This window comes from Talpa occidentalis, unplaced genomic scaffold, assembly GCF_014898055.3.
Source record: "Talpa occidentalis isolate TD23 unplaced genomic scaffold, MPIMG_talOcc4v2.1 talOcc4.2, whole genome shotgun sequence".
Taxonomy (NCBI): Eukaryota; Metazoa; Chordata; class Mammalia; order Eulipotyphla; family Talpidae; genus Talpa; species Talpa occidentalis.
In genome coordinates this window covers 81,697,349-81,724,005 of record NW_023602073.1, presented here as the reverse complement: position 1 = coordinate 81,724,005, position 26,657 = coordinate 81,697,349, and the positions used below count along the sequence as shown (strand labels likewise).

At 34.6% G+C, this 26,657-nt stretch overlaps 1 protein-coding gene across 4 annotated transcripts in view; it reads right to left on the bottom strand.

Moving 5' to 3' along the window:
- Positions 1-26,657, bottom strand: part of ADGRB3 (adhesion G protein-coupled receptor B3) — a 685,437-nt gene that overhangs the window by 270,323 nt on the left and 388,457 nt on the right. For all 4 annotated transcript variants that reach the window (XM_054698910.1, XM_054698909.1, XM_054698911.1 and 1 more), the window contains 2 exons: positions 24,201-24,303; positions 12,204-12,247 (listed from right to left, as the gene is read on the bottom strand). In XM_054698910.1, coding sequence (XP_054554885.1) covers positions 12,204-12,247; positions 24,201-24,303 — 147 coding nt within the window. The remainder of the gene's footprint in view (positions 1-12,203; positions 12,248-24,200; positions 24,304-26,657) is intronic.

Here is a 26,657-nt window from a genome sequence, read left to right as displayed (position 1 = left end):
TGAATGTCTGAAATGCCAAAACTATAAAACATTTCTTAGCTATGGTATAAGTGGGCAGCTCTGAGACTTAAAATGAAAAAAGGAAATAGCAAATTGAATGTTAAGGAAGATGTCCAGTCTGTTGTTTATAGGGTATACGAGCAGGAAAATTTTTAGTTTGAGTCATTCAAGCAACTGAAAAAAAATGCAGCTCTAAAATCATCTAATATGATTTCTAAGTAATTTAAACCTGAATCTTTTTGGAAATAGAACCACAGACATTGGAAAATTAAGGTAGGTTCACCTGGGCTATACTTACCAGCCAGCTCTAGGTTGTACTTATTAATAGTATATCCATTAATATTTTAACAACATAATTTTAAAAATCCTGTAGAAAAGGTCTCTTGGGATCTTGCCAGGTCCCCTAAGAATAGTATAAATTAGTGAGAAATTCTGGACAAATTCCCAGATTTTGCTATTATTCATTTTTTAAATATTTAGTTTAAGTAAATAATTAGAAAACTGGTTTTAATGACTTTGTGAGGATGAAAGGGATGAGAGAAGGCGTGCAGATGGGATAGGATGCAGATAGTATGTAAACACTGATGAGAGCTTTCTATGGCACTTATGAGTCTCTTGGCCAGTGTCTCATTGTACAGGGTTTTGTTTTGTTTTGTTTTTTTTTTTCCCTTTCCACTCTACTAATCCTTTTCAAGGTAGCCAACATTAAAAATTACTTTTTGAGTTACATGAGGCCAACTATTCAGGCAAGGGAATATGAATACCTATTCTATCCTGTCAGAAACTCCCACTAACAAACCAAAAAGCCAGACTCCTCACCCATCCCCTCAAACCATTACTGAGCACCTGCCATGTTTAGCCTCTGGGTCAAGCTTTGTTGGAGCACTTGTTCTGATGAATCTCATGATTGTATCATGAAATAAATAATATTATGCCCATTTTTGGCTTTTAAGGAATCAAGAGGTTACAGGCAGACTGGAGTGTTATTTTGTATTATATATTTTTAAAGATATTTATTGATGCATACAAGGGCTGGAGTGCAGGCCAGAAGTGTGTGGGGGGCAGAGGGATGAGAGAATTCACCAGATGCAGAGTTAGGAGCAGACAGGCAGATCTACTGAAGTACACTGCTGAGGGGAACAGTGGGCGAGACAGGCGAGGTCTGCTGTGCCATGTGGGTCACCTCCCTGGCTGGCCAGGAATTGAACTCAGTGCTGCAGTGACTAGCAATAGCTTGATAATGCTGTCTTTAATCCCTGTGCCACCATGGAGGCCCTGTAATTTTATTTATTTTTTTAAAGATTTATTTATATATATTTATACAAGCACTGGGTACAGTCAGAAGCACAGGAGGGTGAGAGGATTCACCAGAGCCAGAGCAGGGAGCAGAGCAGGCAGAAGGACCAAAGTACACTGCTGAGGGGAGCAGTGGGTGGCAGGAGAGGTCTGCGCGCCATGTGGGACCCTCGCTGGCAGCTGGGGATCGAACCAGCGCTGCAGAGGCTGCAGGCAGCTTCGCAGCCCAGTGCTCAACCGCTGTGCCACAGGGGAGGCCCAACCCTGGAGTTTTAATTATACATTTCCTGTGTTACTGAATAATAAACTGAAACTTATTTCCAATTTCTTATTCTTAGATGGTAGAGAGTTGTTCTGACAAATTGGGAGCCCCTACTTTCTATAACATTTCACTATGAAGAAGGAAAACTTACAATGTTATTCCTTTCAAAAATTATGGTATTTCCAGATCAATAGTCATATGGTAAAAAATTGTCTAAGCCAATTAGTTTGAGAAATCAAACTTAAGGGTCAAATGGAGACAAGCTTAAAACCTAATACTTGAAAGCAGACTACAGAATCGAGGTATCCAGAGGGCAGGGCAATGGGACAGGTGAGAAAAAAGAGAGAAGGGATCACAATAGTCTATGGTGGTAGATTATGGGTGATTTGGTGGTGGGTGCACTATAGTGGAGATATCTGAGGTGGGGGATCCTATAATTGCAAAATACTAACAATAATGTAAGCCAATGTTACCTCAATAAAATAAAAAGATGTGCTTACCACACATATAACAAAAAACCCAAAAGAAAATAAAATTATAAATCTACATATCATTGACATCATTTTCGATTTAGAAATACATCTGAATAAGGTCAGGGAGTTTTCATTTCGGAATTTAATAACATGTAGAAAATGAATACTAAAAAATAGACTGTCTTTATTCTATTTTAAATTGAGTAGTAGATATGCCTTATTAATTAAAAAGAAACAACTTTTAAGCAAAAAAATTCAGGACAAAGACAAATACCAGATGGTGTCATTATATGTGGAACAGAAATGACACAGAGTTAGACAAAACCAAATTAATAACAAGTCCTAGAAATATGACTGTAGAATTGAGGCTACCAAAGGGGTAAGTTGTGGGTTAGGGGTAAAACTAGGGAGTGGACCCAGTGGAGAGTGATGGAGGATTGTTTGTGCTTTGGTAGCAGCTGTGGTGTGGAAGGCTACACCAGAGGGTGCGGTCTTATACATCTCAATCATATACATTGTTGTAAGCCAATGTGCCTCAATAAAATAATTAAACAAAATTGAAATTCTTCCTTTTATATAATATGGATGTCTTTTGGTTAGAATTTTAGATGATTTAATTTTAGAGAATATTTACTTTATATATTTTTTTCTTCCACTTCCAAGGCACCATACCTTTAAATTGGATATTTAGGATAATGACTACTTATCCTTATTTGATCCCTTTCTGGGGAGGGAAGACAGACATTTAGACTGCAGATAGAACATGGATGAAGTTGGAGGCCCAAGTATGTAAGGAACACTAATTAAAAAGAACAGAAAACACTATCACAAATTTAACAGCTACTTAGGTGGCTTAGGAAAGCCCTTGGTCAAACCTGAGGAAACAGATGGATCCTGAAGTGATACCAATATTGCACATCAGGGTCACTTGTTAAAAACAAATTAATTGTATAGATGGATTGCAGCATCTTAGGCTAAGTCAACAAAAAAAATGAAACTAAATAATTGAATTAAATAGCTTTCACTTATCTTGATCTACCACCTCATGGAATTTTTACACCATACAATTCATTTATCTATCATAGTTATGTTCTTATCATCACCTCTGTATTCCTCCCATATCTTAGCTCTATCAGGCAGCTATTTTTTTTTTTTGGTCTGTTCACTATTATATGTGCCAGACACATTAAATAGCAGAATAATAGATTCTCAAGAAATATTTGTCTCCTGAATTAATGAATTTACTGAATACTCCAGAACAGTAGGATTTAAAAAGATGAAGCTAACACACTTTCAGCCCTTGTAATACTTACATCTGGAAGAAAACATCAAATTGCTACAATATAAGGTAGAAATATAGCATATCAATGATATGGACTTAAAGTAATTTAGGGCAGTGCTTCCCAACAGGTATGCTATGGAACCGGAATGTTGTTCAAGAATTATAGTTGTGAGGAGATATTGATTTCCTATTTCCAGCAACAAGTTATTTTTTTCAGATAAATCCTCCCATTTGAATATGTCCAGAAACGCTTAACTACATGTGAAAATCAATGTAACATTAATCCAGCTCCCCTATGGATTTGCAAAGAGGGTTGTCATTGTGTGGGTGTGCCAGGTAACCTCCACCCTGAATTTAGTTTAAGAGATTCATGGCTAAAGCAGTATCACTAAGTACTTAGCAGAGGAAAATAGTCATGTGCTGTTTAAAAGGGATAAATTCTATGAAGCCTATTGTTAGACAATTTTGATGTTACGCAAATGTCATTAACGTTCTTACAGAAATGTAGTGATGTAGCTTGCTAAACACTTAGGCTGTAGATAGGGACCACAGTCATCTATGCAGTCCATCGCTATTGGAATGTTACTATGTAGCATGTGACTGTACAAATAGTTGTTGAAGTAATGTGCCTTTATCTTAGGCCTCAGAGAATCCTCACAAATAATATTTTATGACAACTTGCATGACAGAATCTAGTACAATGGGAAATAAGGTGCTTTGAGACAAGAGACACAAAAAAAGAACAGAGATGGACTTATAAAAATTTCAAATATAAGAATCATGAACTACAGATTAAATCAACTAGCTTAAGTTAAAATAAACAAAATAAAAAATACTTGGATAAAATAAACTCATAAAGTTATTTAACATAAAAATTATCAAATAGAACTCTAGAAATGAAAATGATAATAACTTAAATTTAAAACTATGGATAAATAACAAGTTAGATAAAACTAAAGAGAAAATTACAGATTTCTAATAATAGGTTAAAATGAATGATATATTTAAAAAGTTTCTAAAGTGTTTCACTAAAAGGGAAAAAAAGAGCACAAAATATGGAAAAGAGGTTATGATACAAGGAGAATTGGAAACAAATTCTTCAGGGTCCCAGATGAGGGTGCAACATATTATAGGTGACTCTACATTTGAAAAATTAATGAGAGAAATTTGCAGGTCTAATAAAGATATCCATCCTCCGCACTCTCTACCCCATCCTGACCCTGTTTGTGAACATTTTCATTCATTTATACCAATGTGCTGTACAATTATTTCCCATGAAATACCAAGACATGAAAAATGCTGGAAAGCATTCTTTGGAGGCATGAGTTGCCAGTTTTTCTTTTTCATGTAAAGAACCAGATAATAAATATTTCAGGATCTGTGGGCCATATGGTTTCTATTGCAATGACTCAGTGTTGCAGCTGCAGCACAAAAGCAGCCATACACAATATGTAAATAAATAGACATGACTGTGAGCCAATAAAACTTATATTTATGAAAACAGATATTTCTGGATTTGTCCTATACACTATGTGTTGCTTTTAGCTTACTCACCCCCAATTTTGAGTATCAAAGCAAGGGTTACAATAAAAAAATATATATGTGGCACCACTTTGCTTCCAATGTTAGCTCTCAGAATATGTGTTGAAGGCATAATGCAACGTTTCTGAAACATTTTAGCTCATGTTAAAGGATGTAATGGATTGCTAGTAATGTCAGAAGCACTTATGTGAACTTTCTTAGTTAAAAAAAGACTATATACTATTAAAGAATATATATTCAATACTATAAAATTCAATACTATAAAATCTATTATACACTATAAAACTAAAGAAAGTTTAAAATATTTTAAAGAATAAAAATTTTTCCTGGAAATAAAACTAAAACAATGTCATTTTGAATTATGATGACTTTCTGAGAAAATATACTATGTGGAACATGAAAAACTTCAAAAACTAATGTACTGTCTAAGGTAGAAAAGAAAAAGTAAAGGAAGCTCCTTTTCATATCTTACCAATGAATTTTTAATTACTTTCTCAGGAAAGAGCAGTGTTTCTATTGCCTTTTTCTGTAATTTTAAAAGAGCAAGGTTGTTTGGCAAATAAAATAATTTCATCAATGATGAAACCATAACTATTAGAATTTCAGCATGATTATTTTTGCGCACAAAACAATATTTATATTTTTTAGAGCTTGGATAAATTTTAATTTATAATAATGGAAAGGTCTAATATTCTCTTTTCTGTCCATGAGACTATGCTTTTAGCCAAGGTGGTAAAAGCATAACATAATTCTGTATTTTCAAGAAGTGACCATTGTCCCTGAATGCATAATGAGAAGTTCCATGGAATCCTGACATTTTAGAGGCAATCTCTAAAAATTAACTGCTTCTACAGTTGGATCCATAACAATCTTGAATATACACAAGGATGCAGTTATATCAAGTACCAGTCAGAAATAGTAATTTCATACCACTAGCTAACTATAGAAAATCAGATAGGACCTTTGAGACTATACAGTAAAATTGAACATATTGTTCCTAGGATATATTGGCCATATTGAAGTTGCATATAACTGTCAATTTAGAAGACAGTATGTCATATTTATCATTTAATCAAGCAATTCTTTCCAAAGTGTGATCACCATGGTGTACTCAGATACATTTTAACATGTTTTAAACAGATCAATCTGTGCAATAAAAGTAATAGCACTTCTTGAAGTTAACATTTTAAAATTCTGTCTCTGGTTAATTGAAACCACCAAGGAATTCTGGAAATAGTGATATTCTGAGTCATGATTAAAAGTATGCTAAATATTTCAAACACAGACTTACTTTGTTCATTGCTGTTCAAAAAATAAATTCATAATGTCTGTAAAGGACGCTTCCATATCCCCCTAATAAAATAAAACCATAATGTAACTGTTTTCTACAGATGCTCATCTATTTTCTTCCTAAATATTTCTAATTTCCTTCTGTATTGTGTTCATCAAGATCACCTCACTCATTTTGCTTTTATTTTTTAAAAAGATCTATTTATTTATTTATTTATTTATTTATTTATTTATTTATTTATTTATTTATTTATTTATTTATATAAGCACAGGGTACAGTCAGAAGTGCAGGAGGGTAAGAGAATTCACCAGAGCCAGAGCGGGGAACAGAGCAGGCAGACTGACGAAATACACTGCTGAGGGGAGCAGCGGGCGGCAGGAGAGGTCTGCATGCCATGTGGGACCCTTGCTGATGGCCAGGGATCAAACCAGAGCTGCAGAGGCTGCAGGCAGCTTCTCAGCCCAGTGCTCAACTGCTGAGCCACCAGGGGAGGCCCTCATTTTGCTTTTAAATAATAATTGTAGGAATGTTAAATTTTGTCAGTATCAGCTTCCCCACAGTTTAACGCATTTCAATCAGAGCCTTACTGAAGAGCTTTATCATCAGGTTACTATTTGGAAGGGAGAGTTGGCTACCCAGTAATAATAATGCTTTGAATAATTGTTTTGAACTTCTAAGAACTAATGCATTTTTCTAAGAGTATATTTTTCTAAACAGATAACATTGTGTCTCTTTAATAACATAGGTATGTCAGTTACCTAGAAGGCAAAGAAAATAATGAGAACAACCACTTTGTAGTGAGGTGATGAGGTGGGGTGTTAGTTTTGTACTTGCTAGGATTCCTATTGTGAGGCAAATGAAATGCTGAATTTTAAAATGAATAATAGGAGAAGAAAACAATATGAAAAACTCATACAACTTAACAACAAAAACAAACATTTGATTAAAAAATGGACTGAGGATCTGAATGGCTATTACTCCAAAGAAAACATAGAGATAATTGACAACATGTGAAAAGAGGTTCATCCTGTCTTTTTATTAGGAAAATGCAAATCAAAGTTACAATGAGATTGGCTATTATCAACAAGAAACAACAAGCATAGCAAGGATGCAGAAAAAAGGGAATCCTCATACAAGTATGCTGTTGTTGGGAATGTAAAATTGGAATAGCCACTATGGAAAATAGTATGTAGCATCCTTAAAAAAATGAAGACTATTGGGCTTCCCTGGCAGCACAGGGGCTTTGGCACAGCACTGTGAAGCTATCTATAGCCTCTAAAGCATGAGCTTGATCCCCGGTTGGCCAGGGAGCTGCCCACATGGCATAGCAGACCTCTCCTGTCTCGCCGGCTGCTCCCCATAGCAGTGTATTTCAGTCAGTCTTCCTGTTCTGTTCCCCATTCTGTCTCAGGTGAAACCTCTCACCTCCGCACCTCTGGCCTGTCCCCCAGTTCTTGTATGCATAAATAAATATCTTTAAAAAAATTAGGAAAGAAATATCATGATTTAGCTATTCTACTTCTGTGTATTCACACTAATTCAAAACACACATGATCTCCTATGTTCATGACAGCATTATTTGCAATAGTCAAGGTATGGACATAACCTAAGCATACATCAATGGAACAGTTACATTAAATATAAATTACATAAAGAAGATATGATAAATATACATATATATGTATACACACAACACAATGAAATACTACTCAGCTATAAAAAAGAAAATCTTGCCATTTTATTGCAATATACATTGAAATTATGCTATATAAAATAAATCAGACAGAAAAAGACAAGTATGATTTCAATCACATATGGAATGTTAAAAAAAAAAAGCAAGTAAGCAAACAAAATAGAACTAAACAGATTGCTGGTTACCAAGCAGGAAAAGTAACTGGGGGAGTAGTTAAAACTGGTAAAAGCAAGTCAAATGCATGATGCTAGATAGAAACTAGACTTTTGTTGGTAATCATGATGTAGTGTATACAGATATGAAATTATAATGCTGTACATTTGAAATTTATATAAAGTTATAAACTAACATTCGTTTAATAAAATTTTATTTTAAAAAAGAAGAGGAAAGTGTCAGGGTCTGAAGAAATAGGGTAATAAAGCAAGGAGAAGTAACACTTCAATTCAGTTACTTGAGATAAAATAAGCCAGTGGCAGTCTCAGTCAAAATGTGATTACTGTTACTCCTGTCTCTAATAAATCAATTTGCAATGTAGGGAAATGGAAAGACAGTCTTTAAATGTTTTTATTTTCAACTACAAGGTAGGCAAATAAATTACGGATGATTGACAAGACTGCTTAGCAATGTTGAAGAAGTCACAGGCAAACTTTATGCAATTAAAAGGAAACATTTTCTGAGAACAACTATGATCCTTCAGAGACCCTTCTGCTTAGAAGGTGCTAAGACACAGAAAAAGAACACTTGTTACTTAAAGGGAGATGTGTGAGTTTTTCCAGGGGTGTATTTATTACACAAGATCCAATTCTTAAAATCCAAATTTAGGGTAGCCCAGAGAATGTGCAAATTATCAACAACTCCATAACTTTGCAAGTTATTAAAATAAAATACCTAAAAAGAAATACTCCTCCCAACTAAAATAATTCTATTTCTGAAAGGAGCAAAATTCTTTCAGTTTATTTCATAGGTCATTTGTGATGAAGCATTTTTGCATCCTATTAATTAGTTAGGCAAAGCAGGGAAAAGGTGCAGGCGGTTGAGCACAGTACTGTGAAGCTGTCTGCAGCCTTTGCAGTGCAGGTTCAATCCCTGCGGGCCGGGGAGAAACCCACATGGCGTAGCAGATCTCTCCTGTCTCGCCCACTGCTCCCCTTAGCAGTGTATTTCATCAGTCTGCCTGTTCTGTTCCCCGTTCTGTCTCTGGTGAATCCTCTCACCCTCCCACACATCTGGACTGTATCTAGTTCTTATATAAATAAATCTTTAAAAATATGTTTCAAATTTGTCTAAAGCTGTTTCTAATCAGAGTAAAATAAACTGTCTTTGCTTGACTGGTATTTTACCATTAGAGAAAACATTGCTGTTTACAATGGACCTTACCCCTGTAACAATCTGAAACATACTCCCTAAACCTTTGAATATTAGGTCTAGTAATTGCCAGAAATATGTCATTAATAAAATGAAACATAAGTGGAAATAATTCCTTAATAGAATGTTTGTTGAGAACACTGTTGTACAAAACTAACCAATAAACATCCGTTGAATATATACTATGTGTAGGAGTAGTAGATATAAAGAATGCAGTAATGACTAAGAAAGAGAAAGTATCTCATGGGTGGAAGCAATAAGCAAGCAAGAAGTAAACTGCCTGCTGTGAAGAATACAAAATAGGGTGATATAAAGAGAAAAACAGGGTAAAAATTTGGACGGGATAATCAGAAATAACCCATGGAAGCATACACAGAGATACACAGAAACACAATTTATAAAATAAAAAAAAAATAAAAAAACACGCTATCAGTATTGGGAATAGTAGATCAATTAGTGATATATCAACATAACCTATGAGGTCCAAGGAATAAAATACATGTAGCAAAATTTTAAAAAGTTCTGAGACATATTGTTGAATTAAAAAATTGAAGATGTCACCTATTGCACATAGTATCAAAATATTTATGTAAAATTAGTGTTAATTTCTTTGGCTGTATACATATTTCAATGCATAAATGGATGTCTGAAATTATCCATAACAAATACAAACAGAAGTGACGTTGTGGAGATGGGAGGATCTGCAGCCCAAACATGGCTATGATCAAGGGGGTCTTTGCTTCAACTAGCATGCTTTCCAGCTTTACAAGTAAAAGACACATATACTTTTATAATTAATAATTTGAAAAAATAAAACTTAATTTGATAACTCAAACCAAAATTAAAAGTCAACTTCTAATTTCTATTTTATTAATGCAATTTTGAAAACACCATTTAAATCAATCCCTTTCTGTATAAAAAGCAATAGTCATAGCTCTTCACTATTAACAATACTTCCAGAATTAATACTCAAAGTTAAGGTCATTGAATTAATAAAACAATTGAGTAAATAAGCATGATCAAAACATGTAAAAGAACAGATGTGAAAAAAGGAAATAAAGTTGTCTTAACCTTCATTGTTTAACTCACCCAGGAAACCAATTAAATGATGAAACAGTCTGATGAAAGTGTGATGGGATAGAAGTTCTGTCACATTGAAAAGCTTTTTGATCACTTTCAGATACATCAAGGCAACATGAACTACACTGATCTCTTGAGATAATCTGTTTTGAAAGGCAGCTAAACACACCTCCTTTCATTGAATAGTTTTCTTCAAGGACAACTTAAAAGCTTAATTTTGTAAAGCTAAGACAAGTTCTTTGTGATAGATAAGAGTCATGTTATCAGCAGATGTTAAAGAAAGTAGAGTGTGATTGATTCCTAAGGTTAACACTGACCTCAAATAGTAGTGGTTTTATAAATTAAACTTAACACCTTAATCTATCTGGGAAAGGAAGCCAAGGGAGGCACAAAATAGGGAAATGCTGTTTATACTTGTAATATCTCTCTAACAGACCGTTAGGACCTTTGGATCAACACAGAAGCATTTAACCCATTATAGTTAAATCAGAGTTGGCTATTATTCATGGAAACATGCAAGTAGTTTTAATCAGGAGTTTAACATATTTTTCTTGAAAAGAAAATATTCAATTAGATTATCACAGCATTATATTCTTGCCTTGGCTATAAATACACACAAAATTGCTTTAGAATATACTAACAAATTATGTAGTGCTTTAGAACATATATGAAAGTCTTTTCTGGATATTGTAGAAAGGAAAGCTTTGAATACTTTACTAACATAGATTTCTCTATGGGATTTCTAAAAGAAAACAAATAATGATATCAGTGAAGACACTCATATTATCACCAGGGAAATTTGGGATTCTCATTTTGGCACTGTTTCTTAAAAGAAGAGGATCTCTAAATATAAAAGCAGCCCCCAAAACAAAACAAACAAAAAAAACCCAAAAGCGCATGTCACTGATTTCTCATTCACAATGATGTCATATGATTCTGTATCGGTACCCCAGCAATGATCACACTGCCACAGGTTTAGTCTTTATCTAAAAATTCTATGGATATTCCTCCTCTAGACTCTCTGTTACTGTAGAGATGCATGTAACATCATAAAAGCAAACGTAGATTATATAATGTGTGAAGAACACATGAAAGATTTTAGAATGTGGCGTCCTACATGACAACATACACATGGAGGTATTATTTGGGGGGATTAATTGATATTTATCTCCCCGCCATGCAAAACAGACATTGTATAATCTAACTACCACACTGAAATAAATCTACACAAGTATTTAAAGTATAGAAGTCATTTTAAAACTTAACCATAGATTTTTCTGCTGTTTGAGACATTGAAATCTTACAGAATTACCAATGAGATAAGATGATTTTGAGCAGATATTTTGCAATTACTTGAACAAACAAAGGAATCCACGGAAGTATTATTCATCCTTATTTATTGCAATTATTTTCCGTTGTCTTCATGAATTTATAAAACATATGAATGAGAAAATTGTCACTCAATGTTTTTATAACAAAACAAATTTTGAAGGCCATATAAATATTGCATTACTCTGATAATAGATTCAAGGTCATGCAAGTAATGTATTGGTTAAATTACCAGAGAAATCGCTATTTTATATTGCAGTGCTAAGCTGAATTACTAGAGAAAGAAGTTGGAATAGCATTTGAGCTTCTATAGTCTTTAAAATATTAGAACTTTTAAAAATCCTCAAGGAATTCACCTTGTAAAATGTGTCTAACACATGGGATAGCACAGATATAACCTGATGCACCATGACACACAAACACATTCACTCCACTGTCCTGCAGATTCAAAGAGGAAAATGTTTTCTCTTTGCATACAACTCAAGTTCCACTAACTTATCATATTTCTATTGAGTAGCGGACAGCTGAAATAACTTAATGTGCTTTGAATATTTATTCCAAAGTAATGTAAGGAAACATCTGTCACTTACGTTTTTGAATCATCCCATAACACACAATAAGGATTCAAAGTACCCTAAAAATAAACAAAAAAAGAATAAATGTATCTTGAGTACATACATAAACAATTGAAGGACTCTGTGAAATGCAAACATGATGACAGATTTCTTATCTTACAGCATGATACCTTAAAGATTCCACTCTTTATTTTTTTTTTTTGCATAAAAAACCTTCATGTCCATTTTCATAGATCTGATGATCCATTTTAAGAAGGTCTATCATGAAATAATGTTTATTCTAAAAGTGATAATCTCTATGATTTTTTGAAATATGGACCTCACAAGAACCTTGATGATTTCTAATTTTTTCTCTAAAATATTAATAGTTAGATTACTTCACATATGATCACCAAATTATTCATAATATTGAAATCACAGTGAAACGTCCAATATTATGAACATGTACAATCAAGATGACCACTTTCTCTTCAGCTTCCAGTTATTAAGCTGCCAAGGAAAGAGATAGTTGAACTAATTGTCCATTTCCAGAGTTTGTTGACTTGGAAAACCTTTTAAATGGATATTTGGTGGTTTTTTGTTTTTGCTTTTGATCAAGTAACTCCCTCTTCCTAGAATTTCTTCCCTTCTTATTTTCTAACTGACCATGTTCTTTCAAAATCCTGATTCTTCAAGAGGCTGGGTTATCTTCCAATCCTCAGAAGCTTCCTCCTCTGTGCTTTTGAAAGTTAGTGACTTTTGAGGGACATTTGGTTTGTTTTTAGTATTTAGAGATGATAAAGCATGAAGATGCTAAAGATGATAAAAACTCTTTGGTTCATTTGACACTGAGCCCTAACTGTTTTGCAAGTTCACATTATTTTTGGTATTTTTATTTTTTTAGCAACAGTAGTGGTGCCATCCCAAGGCTTCCAGATGCTTGTCACTTTCCTGCCACCAAAGGATCCTGTAGTGATGTTCCTCACTCTTCTTTCACTTTCACTCTTTAGCTGTTCTTGGGCTTTGTGTAGGGGTTTGAGAATGCCAACACCTGCTATAGATTAGCAATGTTAACAAGCTATATGTGTATCTATGGAGGGGTACTCTACATGTTAAATCAGCTCCTCCTGGGTGAATACTAGAAGAGAAACAATTTTTTTTAAAGATTTGTTTATTCATGCATACAAGAACCGGGGTACCAGCCAGATGTGTGGGAGGGTGAGAGAATTCACCAGAGACAGAGCAGGGAACAGAACAGGCTGTATTGACTGAAATACACTGCTGAGGGGAGCAGTGGGCACACAGGAGAGGTCTGTCGTGCCATGTGGGTATCTCCCCTGCTGGCCAGGATTGAACTCACACTGCAGAGGCTGCGTATAGCTTCATAGCCCTGCGCTCAACTGCCTGCACCACAGGGGAGGCCCATGAGAGAAACAATTTTGTAGAAAAAAAAATAATGAGTCAATCAAGAGAACTGGTTTGTCTCTTGAATGAGTAGACCTTATGTGAGATGAACCAACACTGCCATTGGTGACAGATTCTACTTCCTGTAGCTGGGCAGAAAATAAGTCAACTTTCTTCAGATGGTAGCTTAAGTTTCCTGCTTCTAATACTTATTTGAAATAAGTATCTGAAATAATTATTATCTGAAATAAGTATTAGAAGCAACCTGAGGTTGCTACCTAATAATTTGGAAAAGGTAAGTTAGCAGTAACTTGAAACAAGAGGTCAAATAGGATGAAGAACCAAGATCTACAGTAAGAAAAGCATTTGATTATTGTGATTAGACTATTTTTTTTAAAGATTTATTTATTTATACCAGCACTAGGTACAGTCAGAAGCACGGGAGGGTGAGAGAATTCACGAGAGCCAGAGCGGGGTACAGAACAGGCAGACTGACGAAGTACACTGCTGAGGGGAGCAGTGGGCGTGGCAGGAGAGGTCTGTCTCGCCATGTAGGACCCTCGCCGGTGGCTGGGGATCAAACCAGCGCTGCAGAGGCTGCAGGCAGCTTCGTAGCCCAATGCTCAACCACTGCGCCACCGGGGAGGCCCTATTGTGATTAGACTATTAAGACAAGCTTCACTTGTCTAATAGTTGAATAGAATCATGTCTAATGAAACTATAATGGGATGTGCTAGATCTTTATTCAGTTCAATAATTATGTATCAAGCAGTTACCATTAATAATTCTCCCTTTATGTAATATTTTCAGATATCTACAGATCCTATTCTATCCCTAAAGAGTGTTTTTTCTTCCTCTGTCAAACATATATTGTTGGTTTCAAGTTCTCGCAACTTCTATGTCATCCTGGAGCACTTTTGAAATGTGTTTAGAAAATCCATCCATAAGTGTCCGACCTGTAGTGAATAAAGCAATAGTATTGCCTCTTCAACTTATGTGACATATTCCTAATAACACAAGCTCAGACAGTACCAGATATTTTGATAGTCTCTTCCTGAGCTTGACAGGTTTTACTCATACACTGAAGTCCCTTAGGAGCTTTCTGAATCCTAATTTTGGTCTCCCACACATTCACTATTGCTCAAGTTTTACATCATTCCAGGACTAAAAAAACAAACATGATATCTATGACAACATTCAACCAGTCTTTGACTAAAATGATGAATACACCAAGGCAGGTAAAAGTTACAGATTACTGATTCCTTCCCAGGTGGATATGCTCTCAGTACCAGCCAGTTATAAATCAACCCTCATCCCTCAGTCTTATCAAAAAGCAGATAATCACTGAGGTATATCTGGAAAGGCAGCATCTGCGAAAGTCTAGATAAGCATTCATGAAACATTACCTTTCTCTTTGGCAAGTGCTGTGTCCTGGATCCATTTTAGAAATGCAATAGAAATATAAATAATATCACTATCCTAAAATTTATTTAATCCACTACAATTTATTTTACTATTCATTTTAATTGAGATATTTACCTAACTCCAGTATTTCAGAACCATCACCATTCTCCAAAATCACACAAAGGCCACATATCCAAGGGATCCAACTTCTTATCAAAAAATGCTTATGCCTCTAAATTAGCTCTTAGAGCATAAAAATACCTACTTCCCTGCCATGGTACAGTCTTAAAGAGGGTCAGGAAAGACACATACGCTTCAATACAAGACACATGTTACTATAAATGTCACAGGTCACAATTTACAGCATAAGGGGCACAGCATCATGGCCTGAATCACTAAGTTTCAAGGAAGATGGGTCTTTACTTGTCTGGTTCTTACAGAAGGCAGAGATCTGGACATTCAAGGGATAGGGAGTGAAATGATATTTCAAATTGATTTGTTCTTATAATCAATGGACCCTATCTTACCTGCAATTGTCATATAGTTGGTGACTTTATAGCTCAGTATAGCCACAAGATTGTTCACAAAATACATTAAATTTGTAAAAGGATTTGTTCATCAAAGCTCTTAGAACTTTGTGACTAGGAAACTAAGCAAAAACAAGTGATGAATACATCTTAAATAGCCCAGAAAAACTTGTTGAAATGCTCTGCTGAGAAATCACTTATTAAATATTTTTCATAATTTTCAGATACTTTTCTCAAAGGGACTGTGCCACAAGATCTGTTATAAGGCATTAAATGAAAATCAGTAATGAAATGGTAAACCCAACAGAGAATAGCAACAAAATTTAATGACAGGAACAAGAGAAAAAAAGGTAAGCTGAGAACTAGCCTATAGAAGTGAATTTAAAAAACATATTAAACTAGGGCCTCCCCGGTGGCGCAGCGGTTGAGTGCTGGGTTGCGGGGCTGCCCGCAGCCTCTGCGGCGCTGGTTCGATCCCCGGCTGCTCCCCGGCCACGGGAGGAGGGTCCCACATGGCGCGCAGACCTCTCCTGCCGCCCGCTGCTCCTCTCAGCAGTGTACTTCGGTCCTTCTGCCTGCTCTGCTCCCCGCTCTGGCTCTGGTGGATTCTCTCACCCTCCCGCGCTTCTGACTGTACCCAATGCTTGTATAAATAAATAAAAAAAAAATAAAATCTTAAAAAAAAAAAAAAAAACATATTAAACTAAGAAACCAAAAGTTTTCAGGTAAATGAGACAAATGGACTGAACAAGATAAATTTACAAAATAGAATAATTGAGGTTTAAAATATTAAAACTACATGTATTTGAAAACTTTTGGACAGGATATTGTAATCTTGAAAACAACAGTTTTGGCACAGAAAATGTCTTTTTGTCTCTACTCAAAGTAGCATAGTAGAACTGTACTTAAATATTTCTACTCACCCCTTTCAAGTATCCTAAAAATGAACCATGACCCAAATTTGCTAATTACCATAGAGGTGCCACGTACCACTTTCAAGTGTCAATAAATTTCCTGTTTTCTTTTACTTCTGTCACAATATCAACCAAATCAATATAGCTAATAGTAGAACATATCACCAGTTTTGTCAATGTATTTTTATGGGTGCTTCTCACTTTTTCTTTGGTTTTAATACCTTTGTTTTTCTTATTTATAAAACAGAGTATTTGGCCATCCTTTATAGATCTATCACTTAATGATGGTTCTAGAATGACAGTTATAAGAGAATTCCTTTCTTCTTTCAAAAGTATCTTCAAGTCTTTCATTTCCCCTTTTGGAATATGTTAAATATATCTCACTATGGGAAATTAATAACACAGAAGTCATGTGAGAGCTAGAAGATACTCAAAACATGTCTATCCATTCAGTTACTAATTCATGCAAAATCTCTTATTAAGCACCTATTATTACATTCCAGATAACCTGTGTGGTGCTGGGGGCACAGGAATGAAGAAAACAAAATTCCTGAGTGATAAACTTAATAGTGAAGAGGACAGGGAGAAAGATAAAAAACACAAGCAAGTAAATATATGTATGTTGAAATGTTAGTCACAATGAGCAGGAAATGTTAGTCACAATGAGATGAAATGTTAGTCACAATGAGCAGCAAAGACTGGTAAGTCTATGGATCACAATTTTGTACATTGGTAGGACTGCATTAATAATGTGATAAAATGGCAGAGAGCTGAAGAATGTTGGTTACAGAAAAAAGACAATGATTGATGACCAAATTTCTCTAATTTTTCTTGGTGCTTTAAAGTCCTAAATAAATCCAATCCACATGCTATCTTAATTAAACTCTTGTTATCTTAATGTTTTCAAAGTGTTTTTCTCTGAACCTGAAGTAGAATCATATTGGGATGCTTATTAAAAAGGTAGATTCACTGTTTTTGGTGTTAGGGGAAGTAAGATCTCGGTAGATATAAACATTTCCATGGTCAAATCTATGACAGGTCACTAAAAGATGATCACTGAGAGAAAACCCTTTCTGTGTTATATCTTTTAACATATAAACTGTTTCATGATTCCTGAAAGTGTAACAGATCACCGAAGCGGATGATATCATTTAAAAAGATATGATATAAAACTTAACAACAGGAATCTGAATACTCTACAACAATTTTCTCAAATGATGGTTAAGCACTGTTCCATACTTCAGTATTTTTCAATGATACTTTAAAGATTTTTTAATTAATTAATTAATTAATACAAGTACTGGGTACTGTCAGAAGCGTGGGAAGGTAAGAGGATTCACCAGAGCCAGAGCGGGCAGCAGAACAGGCAAACCAACGAAATACACTGCTGAGCGGAGCGGCGGGCAACAGGAGAGGTCTGCGCGCCATGTGGGACACTCTCCAGTGGCCGGGGATCAAACCAGCGCTGCAGAGGCTGTGGGCAGCTTCACAGCCCAGCGCTCAACCGCTGTGCCACCAAGGGAGGCCCTTCAATGGCACTTTAAAAGACTCAAATATGGGTCTAACATTTTTTGGAGATAACTGACATATACCTGAACTCTAAAAGCCTGGTTGAAAATGCAATACTATTTTCTTAATAGCCATATGAAGACGAGCAATTTTGAATTAAGAATGATTCCATGGAATGTATAACACTGAGAACCTGTTACATCACGAGGAAAAAAAGAGTTGGTTTTGGCTTAAAAATAATGATAAAAAGATCATTGACCTGAGCAGTGCAGAAAATTGTTTTATCAGGGCTAGTCACAGCCATATCATATAGCTTTTCTCAAGGAGTTGGCAACTCTTTAATAGGAACACATAAGGGGGCATATATTTAATTCAGGTACTTCTATACAGTGATTCTGCAGCCTACATTAACCAGATAACACCATTTTTATGGATCTGATAACAGCTTGCTTTAATTTCCAAGATATTTCACTAACTTTAATGTACATTATTTCCCAATGAATACTTTCTGGTTGACATATGGGAAGCAATAAAAAGTTGAGACGCAATCAGGAATTACTTATTTGTGTATCCTTCAAAGAAAATCATTGCCTCCACATATATGTCTTAGAGTATCTGACCCATGTATGATTCTGTCATTTCCAACAATGACTGCACAACAGTCTGGAGTAGGTCTCAACAAACAAATGGGGCATCTAGAGGTAAAGTCTCTCTAATCATTCCCTATGATTTGAAATGACAAACAACTTCAATAAACAAATACTTAAATAGATTTCACATAGATATACTATACGCCTTAGATCTTTTATCTTTTACATTAAGGAGGATACAATACTACGTCTTAATAATACCTATAGGGGGTTGTAGTGGAAACAAGGACTGACAGGGAATTTTGCACTGCTCTATAGTCTATTAGCTGCTAATGGAGACATTTTGCTAAATTACTTCAAGAGCACGGCATGTCAGTAAATGTCATAGTTGCCTCTGACATCCAGCAGTTGGTTCCAAAAGCCTTTTCTATGTCTGCTTATGTAGTGCTATGTCATGGCGTCTTTAATATTCCCAAATATCCCACCTCTGTTTTACAATGGCCATTCACACTGATGATTTCTTTAATCAGGTTCCTAAAGTGCTGGTATGATAATCAGCAGGACAAAACATTATTATGATATCAGCAGAATTTTCATTGAACAATGCATTATCAGTATTGCAGTATATCTGACTCATAATGGCACTATTAATGTATACATACACATTTTCATAATATAAAAATTAATTTGCAATGCTCAGTGCAGGGTTATTACTTTTCTATTGCTGTTGTAACTAATTAGCATAAAACTTCAGCTGCATAGACTGATACAAATTATTATTTCACTGTTTCTGTAGGTCATAGAGCATCTTTCCTCAAGAAATTCATGAGTTAAGTCAAAGTGTTGGCAGAAATACACTACTTTCTGGAGGTTTTAGCATAATTCTCCTTCCTGCAGTTGTGAGACAGCAGTCCACTTTTCTTTCCTGGCAGGGAGGGATTGTGTTTAGTTTTTATAGACTGCCCACCACTTCCCTTGTTTTGGGATCCTCTTCTTTCTTCAAACTCAGCAACAGCAGTTTCAACCTGGCCAGAGCTGGAAAAGGTTCCCTACTTGTAATGGCACATGAGATTAAATTGGACCTTCTCAGATAATACAGGATAATTTCCCCAGCTCAATGTTCTTAGACTTAATCATGTTGGTGAAGTTCCATTTAATACAACATGTGCACAGTTTCTGGGGATTAAAATATGGACATTTTGTCAGAGGGGGATTGGGGGCATCGTTCTGTTTGCCATGCATAGCAACAAACAAGCTCATGGGCTGAATCTGGTCTGCCACATGTTTTTGTCAGTCAAGTTTTATTGGAACTGAGCCACACCAATTTGTTTATATGGTGTCTAAGGCTGCTTTCACACTGCATCAGCAGCATGGAGTAGATGTGACAGCCCATGATGGCTCATATGCCTCAAATATTTACTGACTCAACTGAAAATGTTTGCTGACCCCTACTCTGGCAATCGCATAATTATAATATTCTACAATGATTTTGAAGAATATCAATTATGTATTATGAATAAAAATAAGCTAATTTGAAATGTAAGTGGGAAGAATACTTATTCAAGTTGAGGAATTTAGGAAATAATCAGAAAAACTATAGCTAGAGAACAATTTCCATCTCAATTTCAATCGTTGGCAGAGCCATCAATCTACTTGTCTAGTTAGCATTTCAAGACTCTCCCATAAAATTACCAAGAGCTTTACACAGGCAAAACATCAGAAATCTCTTCCAAATGGGCAAAAGCTCCTGTAGAAAAGTAATTAAAAAGTGATGGGATATAAATACCCCTTTTTGAAATTACAGATGTGTAAACTGGACTTCTTTAAGTTTTGCCAAGAGATTTTTAATTCCTTAAGTTGTTATCAGCTGTTGATATTCAAGTAACAACTTGAATATCAATAAATACTCACTGATGAATGCCAGAATTTCTTTTCATTGTCTCTCATGCTCATTTAATGGTAACAAGTACATCCGTTACAGTCATTCATTGTGTTTTTCACCATTATTTACACAGACTATGGTTCATGATGAATTTGAGTTTATGGCCAAGAAAACACAACCCACAAGGCCAAATTCCCATGAGATCTTGTGTGAATATCTTTTGTGACATCTTTTTGTGAATATTTTGTGAATACCAATTTGAGAATTACAAATTAACCTGATGGATTTTTCTCAGTCCTGAAAGACAGCAGTGTTTCTCTACCTTGACCATTAGAGCTATTGCTCAGAGAAAAAAAGAAAAAGGAGGACAGGACTGGACTGCAGGCCCACACAGCCCAATCAATCATTCCAATAGAAATGGGATTATATAAAGCCTTTTTACGTGGAAAAAAAGAGCATTTTCAGGCTAAGTTGAAAGATCTTGAGGTAACTAAAATGCATTCATTTTATTATTTTTCAAACTCAAAAAACAGGACTGCTCTCCTTCGCGAAGAGTCTCAGCATGTTCATAACAGACAGCGCGAATGCAGCCTAAAGGTGGGTGTTTGTCCTTGTGCATGTGTGTGCACGTGCGAATGTGTGCAGATATAGATGCATTCTATTGCGTTTATTTAGGTATTAGGTATTACTTTTGATAAAATTATTGACTGTCTGTATGTATTATAGAGTCTAAGAACACATTTCTGAAGAAAACTGAAGTAACAAGAAAAAACAAATTTTTTTCTGGAAAAAACAATTTGATATATTTTAAAAGCAAGTGATTTTTTTTCTCTGAGCACTAATGACCATAATCCATGACTCTATAGGTCATATTAATAAAGTTATAAGCCAAAAAACTGAACTAAGAAGAGTATCTTACTCATTAATGACTTATTAGTTGGTTAAAATTGCAATTGGCTTTGCTAACTACAATTTGGAATTTCAAGATTTCTTATTCTATTATCTGTTCCTAACAGTCCCCAAGGGTCTTATTATATTTAACACATTTTAAATGCAATTTGTTAAAAAGCTTTTAAAAAAGAACACATTTGGTTTAGAAAATGTTAACAGGCTTTCCCTAGACTCATTATAACTATTAATTCCCATTTTTCATTTTTTTCCAAATGGTATATAAAACAGATAAAATTTGCAAGTCATTATACTTTTCTGAGCTCAGGGAAGTGTGGCACATACTTTTGATATAAGAAGTGAAAGTAGTCAGACTTGATATTAGAGATAGACCATATCAATTTTGAAGACAGCAATGATTTATACACACACATATATATGCCTATATATGTATATAGATAGAATGATAAATAATAGGTAGGTAAATGGGTAGGTATAGCTATAATGTAGTTTCACCTTATTTCAGAAAATTTCAATTTTCATGAAATTTCAAGATACATCATTTTCTCACAATTTAGCTGTTAGATTTAAATATATTTCATTATATATACTTTGGCTATCTCATCAACGGAAATAAATTAAAATTAAGATACAGAACACACCTTTATATTGCTATTAATAAATATGAAGATTCCCAATAAATCATTCATATTATTTCTCTTAGTAAACAATACAGCATTTTACAAAAAAACAATTGGATGGCAAGTATAAATAAAACAAGCATTATAAATTCAAAATAGTAAAACATGAAGGACTAAATTCATGGTACAGTCTACTACCACATGCTAAGTATTTAAAGAATAAGGGAAATAAGCAAGGGGTCAGGTGGTCCCAAGAGCTTCACTGTGTGGTTGGTAAATTGGGTAGCTCTGTGGACAGGCACAGGTGGGCACTGTAGGTGAAGGGAGAGTCACAACAGCATTTTCTTCTCCAATGCATTATAAAACCATCCTCTTCCTTTTCTTCTTCATCTCCACACACCCCCACTTGTTTGTAACATATTTGCCTATTTTCTTTTAAATCTGGGTCATCTATAGTGGAGATAGTATTCCTTCGCAACCTGGTTAACTCATCCAAAATATTCAAAGACAGAATTAATTCTAAGTGATGTGTTAGTTATCTCAGTGTTCTTCTATGTTGCTATTCATTGCCATCCTAGTATCAAGCTAGATCTTGATAAAATCATTTACTCTACATTCAAAATTCAATAAGCAGAAATAATTTTTTGTACATGATTTCTCTTTTGTAAACTTGCTAATAAAACATGCCCTCAGAAAATAGCAGTTTGACAAAAAGCTTAAATTTGTTTATTTCAAAATAGTTTCATTGAATTAAAATAGTGAGACTGCTTTATCAACACTATTTTTGAGGTTACTGTTTATTCAAATTATGAAAAAATTCATTTCATTAACATGCTCTTTCGATTCTTAATAATGATTTTATCTTTATTTAGGAATGTTGCATTTAGGAAGTGTTTTCTTCTTAAGAAACATGGCATACATTCTGACAACTGCCTTTCCAGTTTTCTATTTAGGAAATTAATATCTATCACTCTTCTCATCAATTCTTATAATTAGATAGACATTACCATGATAATCATTAAGTAAACAAGTAAATTTTGAACATACAAATAAATAAGTTTCATATTCAAGAGGAATATTAAAAATATCTCTCAGTTCTGAGTGCAATGATAAAAACAAAACTCTTCTAATGTATGAGGAGGATGACACTGAGGAAATAAAACAGATTCTCTTAAGTTAGACAGAAACAGTGTAGTCACAATTTGGCAAAGGTAAGAAAAGACCTAATAGGTTTAAGTATTAAATGCAGTGTTGTAAGGTTAATGATGAAATTTGAGGTTTTCATTAACAATCTAGGAAGTCTGAGGCATGTGGTAAAAAAGTGGTTTTTGGGAGGATAATTGTCACTTCTTATAAAACCATGGCTGATTTTTTTAAAATTAAAAATTACAGAATAATAGGTTTTGTCGTTCAAAGGATGTGAATAACAATTCTTTTATGTCATCCACTAACTACATGAATTTGGGAAAATGACAAACACACCATGTACTTCCAAACTTTGTACATAAAAGGTCAATTTTATGGAAACTTTGCAAGGAATTAAAAAAATATGCATGCAACATACAAGACTTTCATTTTAATAGGGAAAGCATAAATAAGAAAACCTTATTATGAACATTTTCCTTACTGAAATTTACCAATGATTTAAATATTTAAAGTGAATGTTAAATGATAGATACTTTAAATTTCTATTTAAAGACTGAACAAGAAAAAACAAATTCCAGTTTTAAATGTATGGATTTCAGGAAAGGTTCTTGCCATTTGGGATCAATGGTTAATATTTTAATCACTGTAACTCTTGGGTAGTTATAAGGAGACTTCTGTGATATTCAATTTAACAATTTTCCATGCATCATCACCCATTCTCCTACTCTGGAGTTCACTACTTCCATTTGTCCTAAGTTTATAACTTCTATTTCTGCATGCACTTTTATTCCATATATTTACTTGAAGGGTCTTTCTCATCACATCATGAGATAGGCTCTTATTAATCTTTGTCTCCCATATTACCTTCAAGTCCAATACTAATAGGTATGCTTATAAATAATCTATTAACTATTATTTTAGATAAAGTGAAGAGAGATTCTCATGAAAAAAAGAGGATGATAATATGGCTTATTGATTTTATATAATATACATTCTCATAATAAAATAATTTGCAAATCTGAAAACTCTAGAAAATGTCTTCTGGTCTTACTGGTGAAGATCATAACTTTTAACCTCCCATTAAAGGTAAATTCTGTAAGTAACTTAATGCCAAGAGATGGTACTTACATTCGCCAAGTGAGCTAGTTCTATCTCCAGGAACGAATCAGTTGTTTTGGGTTCAGGCCTTATTGTGACCACGATGATTTTTGAATTAACAACAGTATAATTTCTGAAACAGAATAATGATTATTAAAAGAGGAAAAATTGATAAAAATTATAAATTTCCACTGTTCAATATATGTCAGGATGACATGTTAAATAAGGGTCTCTTGGGCTTCCCCAGTGGTACAGTGGGTTGACCGCAGCGCTGTGAAGCTGTCTACAGTCTCTTCAGCGTGGGGTCAATTCCAGGCCAGCCAGGGAGCTATGCACATGGTGCGGCAGACCTCTTCTGTCTTGCCCACTGCACCCCTCAGCAGTGCTTTCAGTCTGACTGTTCTGCTCCCCATTCTGTCTCTGGTGAATCCTCTCACCCTCCCATGACTCTGGCCTATACCCCAGCTCTTGTATAAATAAATCTTTAAAAAAAAAAAGGGTCTCTTAAGTAAATAGATTTGAAACATGCTATCAAAGTACTATTCATGAGAAAATTCAGTTCATTTGTTGGCATAAATAAACTCTAAGTTGAACAAGAAAATTTTGGAGGGAGGTGTCCATTGCTTTATGCTACCAATTGAGGTGCTGTAAAGATGACAACACAAAAGCACTGACAAGTCTTTGATTACTTAAATCTGATTCACTTACTATAGAGATGGAGTATGAATTCAAAGCTTTGGGCAATCTCTACATGAATATAATCTATTTATTTCAAGATGGACCTAACGGTATTGTTCTCCAGCAGGCCAAATATTTTTCTTGCAAGGTGATGTCTTGCATTTTTTAGATTATCTCAAAATTTATTTAGACATTTGAATGTGGTATATCATAAAAACAAGAAAAGTCTAATATAAATAATGCTAGTGTGAATTATTGGCTATCTTTCATTTCAGCAATGGAGATTTGCAGGCCACTTCTATATCTCAATATGCTCAATGTAAGGGACACATTTGCCTTTTGAATTATCTTGCCAAGTGCAGTTTAATCAAAAATAAGTTTTAAATATAATTGGTATCTATATATATATATTTTAGATATTAATGATGCTGTATATTTTCATTATTGAAAGGAAATAAAGTATATAAGTATAAAAAAGTTTTTATTTCAAATAAATCATCGTACTTCCACAGAGCATGTACTGTTCTGCAGAATTAGTAACATGTTAAATATATTTGTAATAAGCATTAACTATATTTGTAACAGGTATTAAATGACAGTCATTTAACATCTTTTCTCTTTTTGGTTATTTTAAAGTTATTATTTACAGATAACAAAATGCACCAATTTTAAGTGTGCAATTTAGTGTTCTTGGTAATTTTTTAAAAATTTATTTATTTTTAATTAAGGTAATGTTGGAGTACCCCATCAGGTATTATCACTGTAATGCAACCACCACCAATGCACCCATATTCCACCACCACACTGTTGTGTTTCCTTCTCTCTTTGTTCTTTCCTATCTTCCTCCCTTCCCCACTTGGTGCTTCCATTCTGTAGCCAGCTATCAGGGTTAGTTTTCAGCTTGTCTTTATCTGACTATGAATTTATTTACTTTGTATTCCACATATTAGTGACACCATGCAGTATTTATCTTTTTCCTTCTGACTTATTTCACTTAGCATTGAACTTTCAAGCTCTATCCATGTTGATGAAACAATTAAAAAAGATAAACTCATGCTCTTGGTAATTGTATACCATCATGTTAGCTTTACTAAATCAAGAGAAACAACTGATTCCTCACCCTTAACAGTTTCCTCTAGACCTTTTGTACAACCTGTGGACATCTTCTCACTATAACCATACCTTTTCTAGAATTTTATTTAAATAGAATTATACAGTACCAATATTTTGGTGCTTTACATAATTCATGTGGTATAATTTTTGAAATTCATTCTTTTTGTTTCTCTTTATAGGTTATTACTATTCTATGATATGGATATACTACTAATTGGGATCTATTAATAAATTAAGTATGCAATTCTTTGGATGTTTCTGGTTTTAAGCTTTTATTAATACTAGCTAGTCATACTTACATCTTTTTTTTGAAGATTTATTTATTTTTATACAAGAGCTGGGGTACAGGTCAGAGGCACAGGAGGGTGAGTAATTCACCAGAGACAGAGCGGGGAGTAGAACAGGTGGACTGATGAAATACACTGATGAGGGGAGCAGCAGGCACGGCAGGAGAGATCTGCCACGCCATGTGGGACTCTCCCTGGCTGGCCGGGAATCGAACTCTCACTGCAGAGGCTGAGGACAACTTCACAGCACTGCGCTCAACCTGCTGCGCCATGGGGGAGGCCCACATACTTACATTTTATGAATAACTGGCATACATACTTTCTGTGTTGACATATATTTTCACATATCTTGGATAAACACAAAGAAGTGGAATTGCTTGGTCATGTGGTAAAAACATGTTTAATTTTA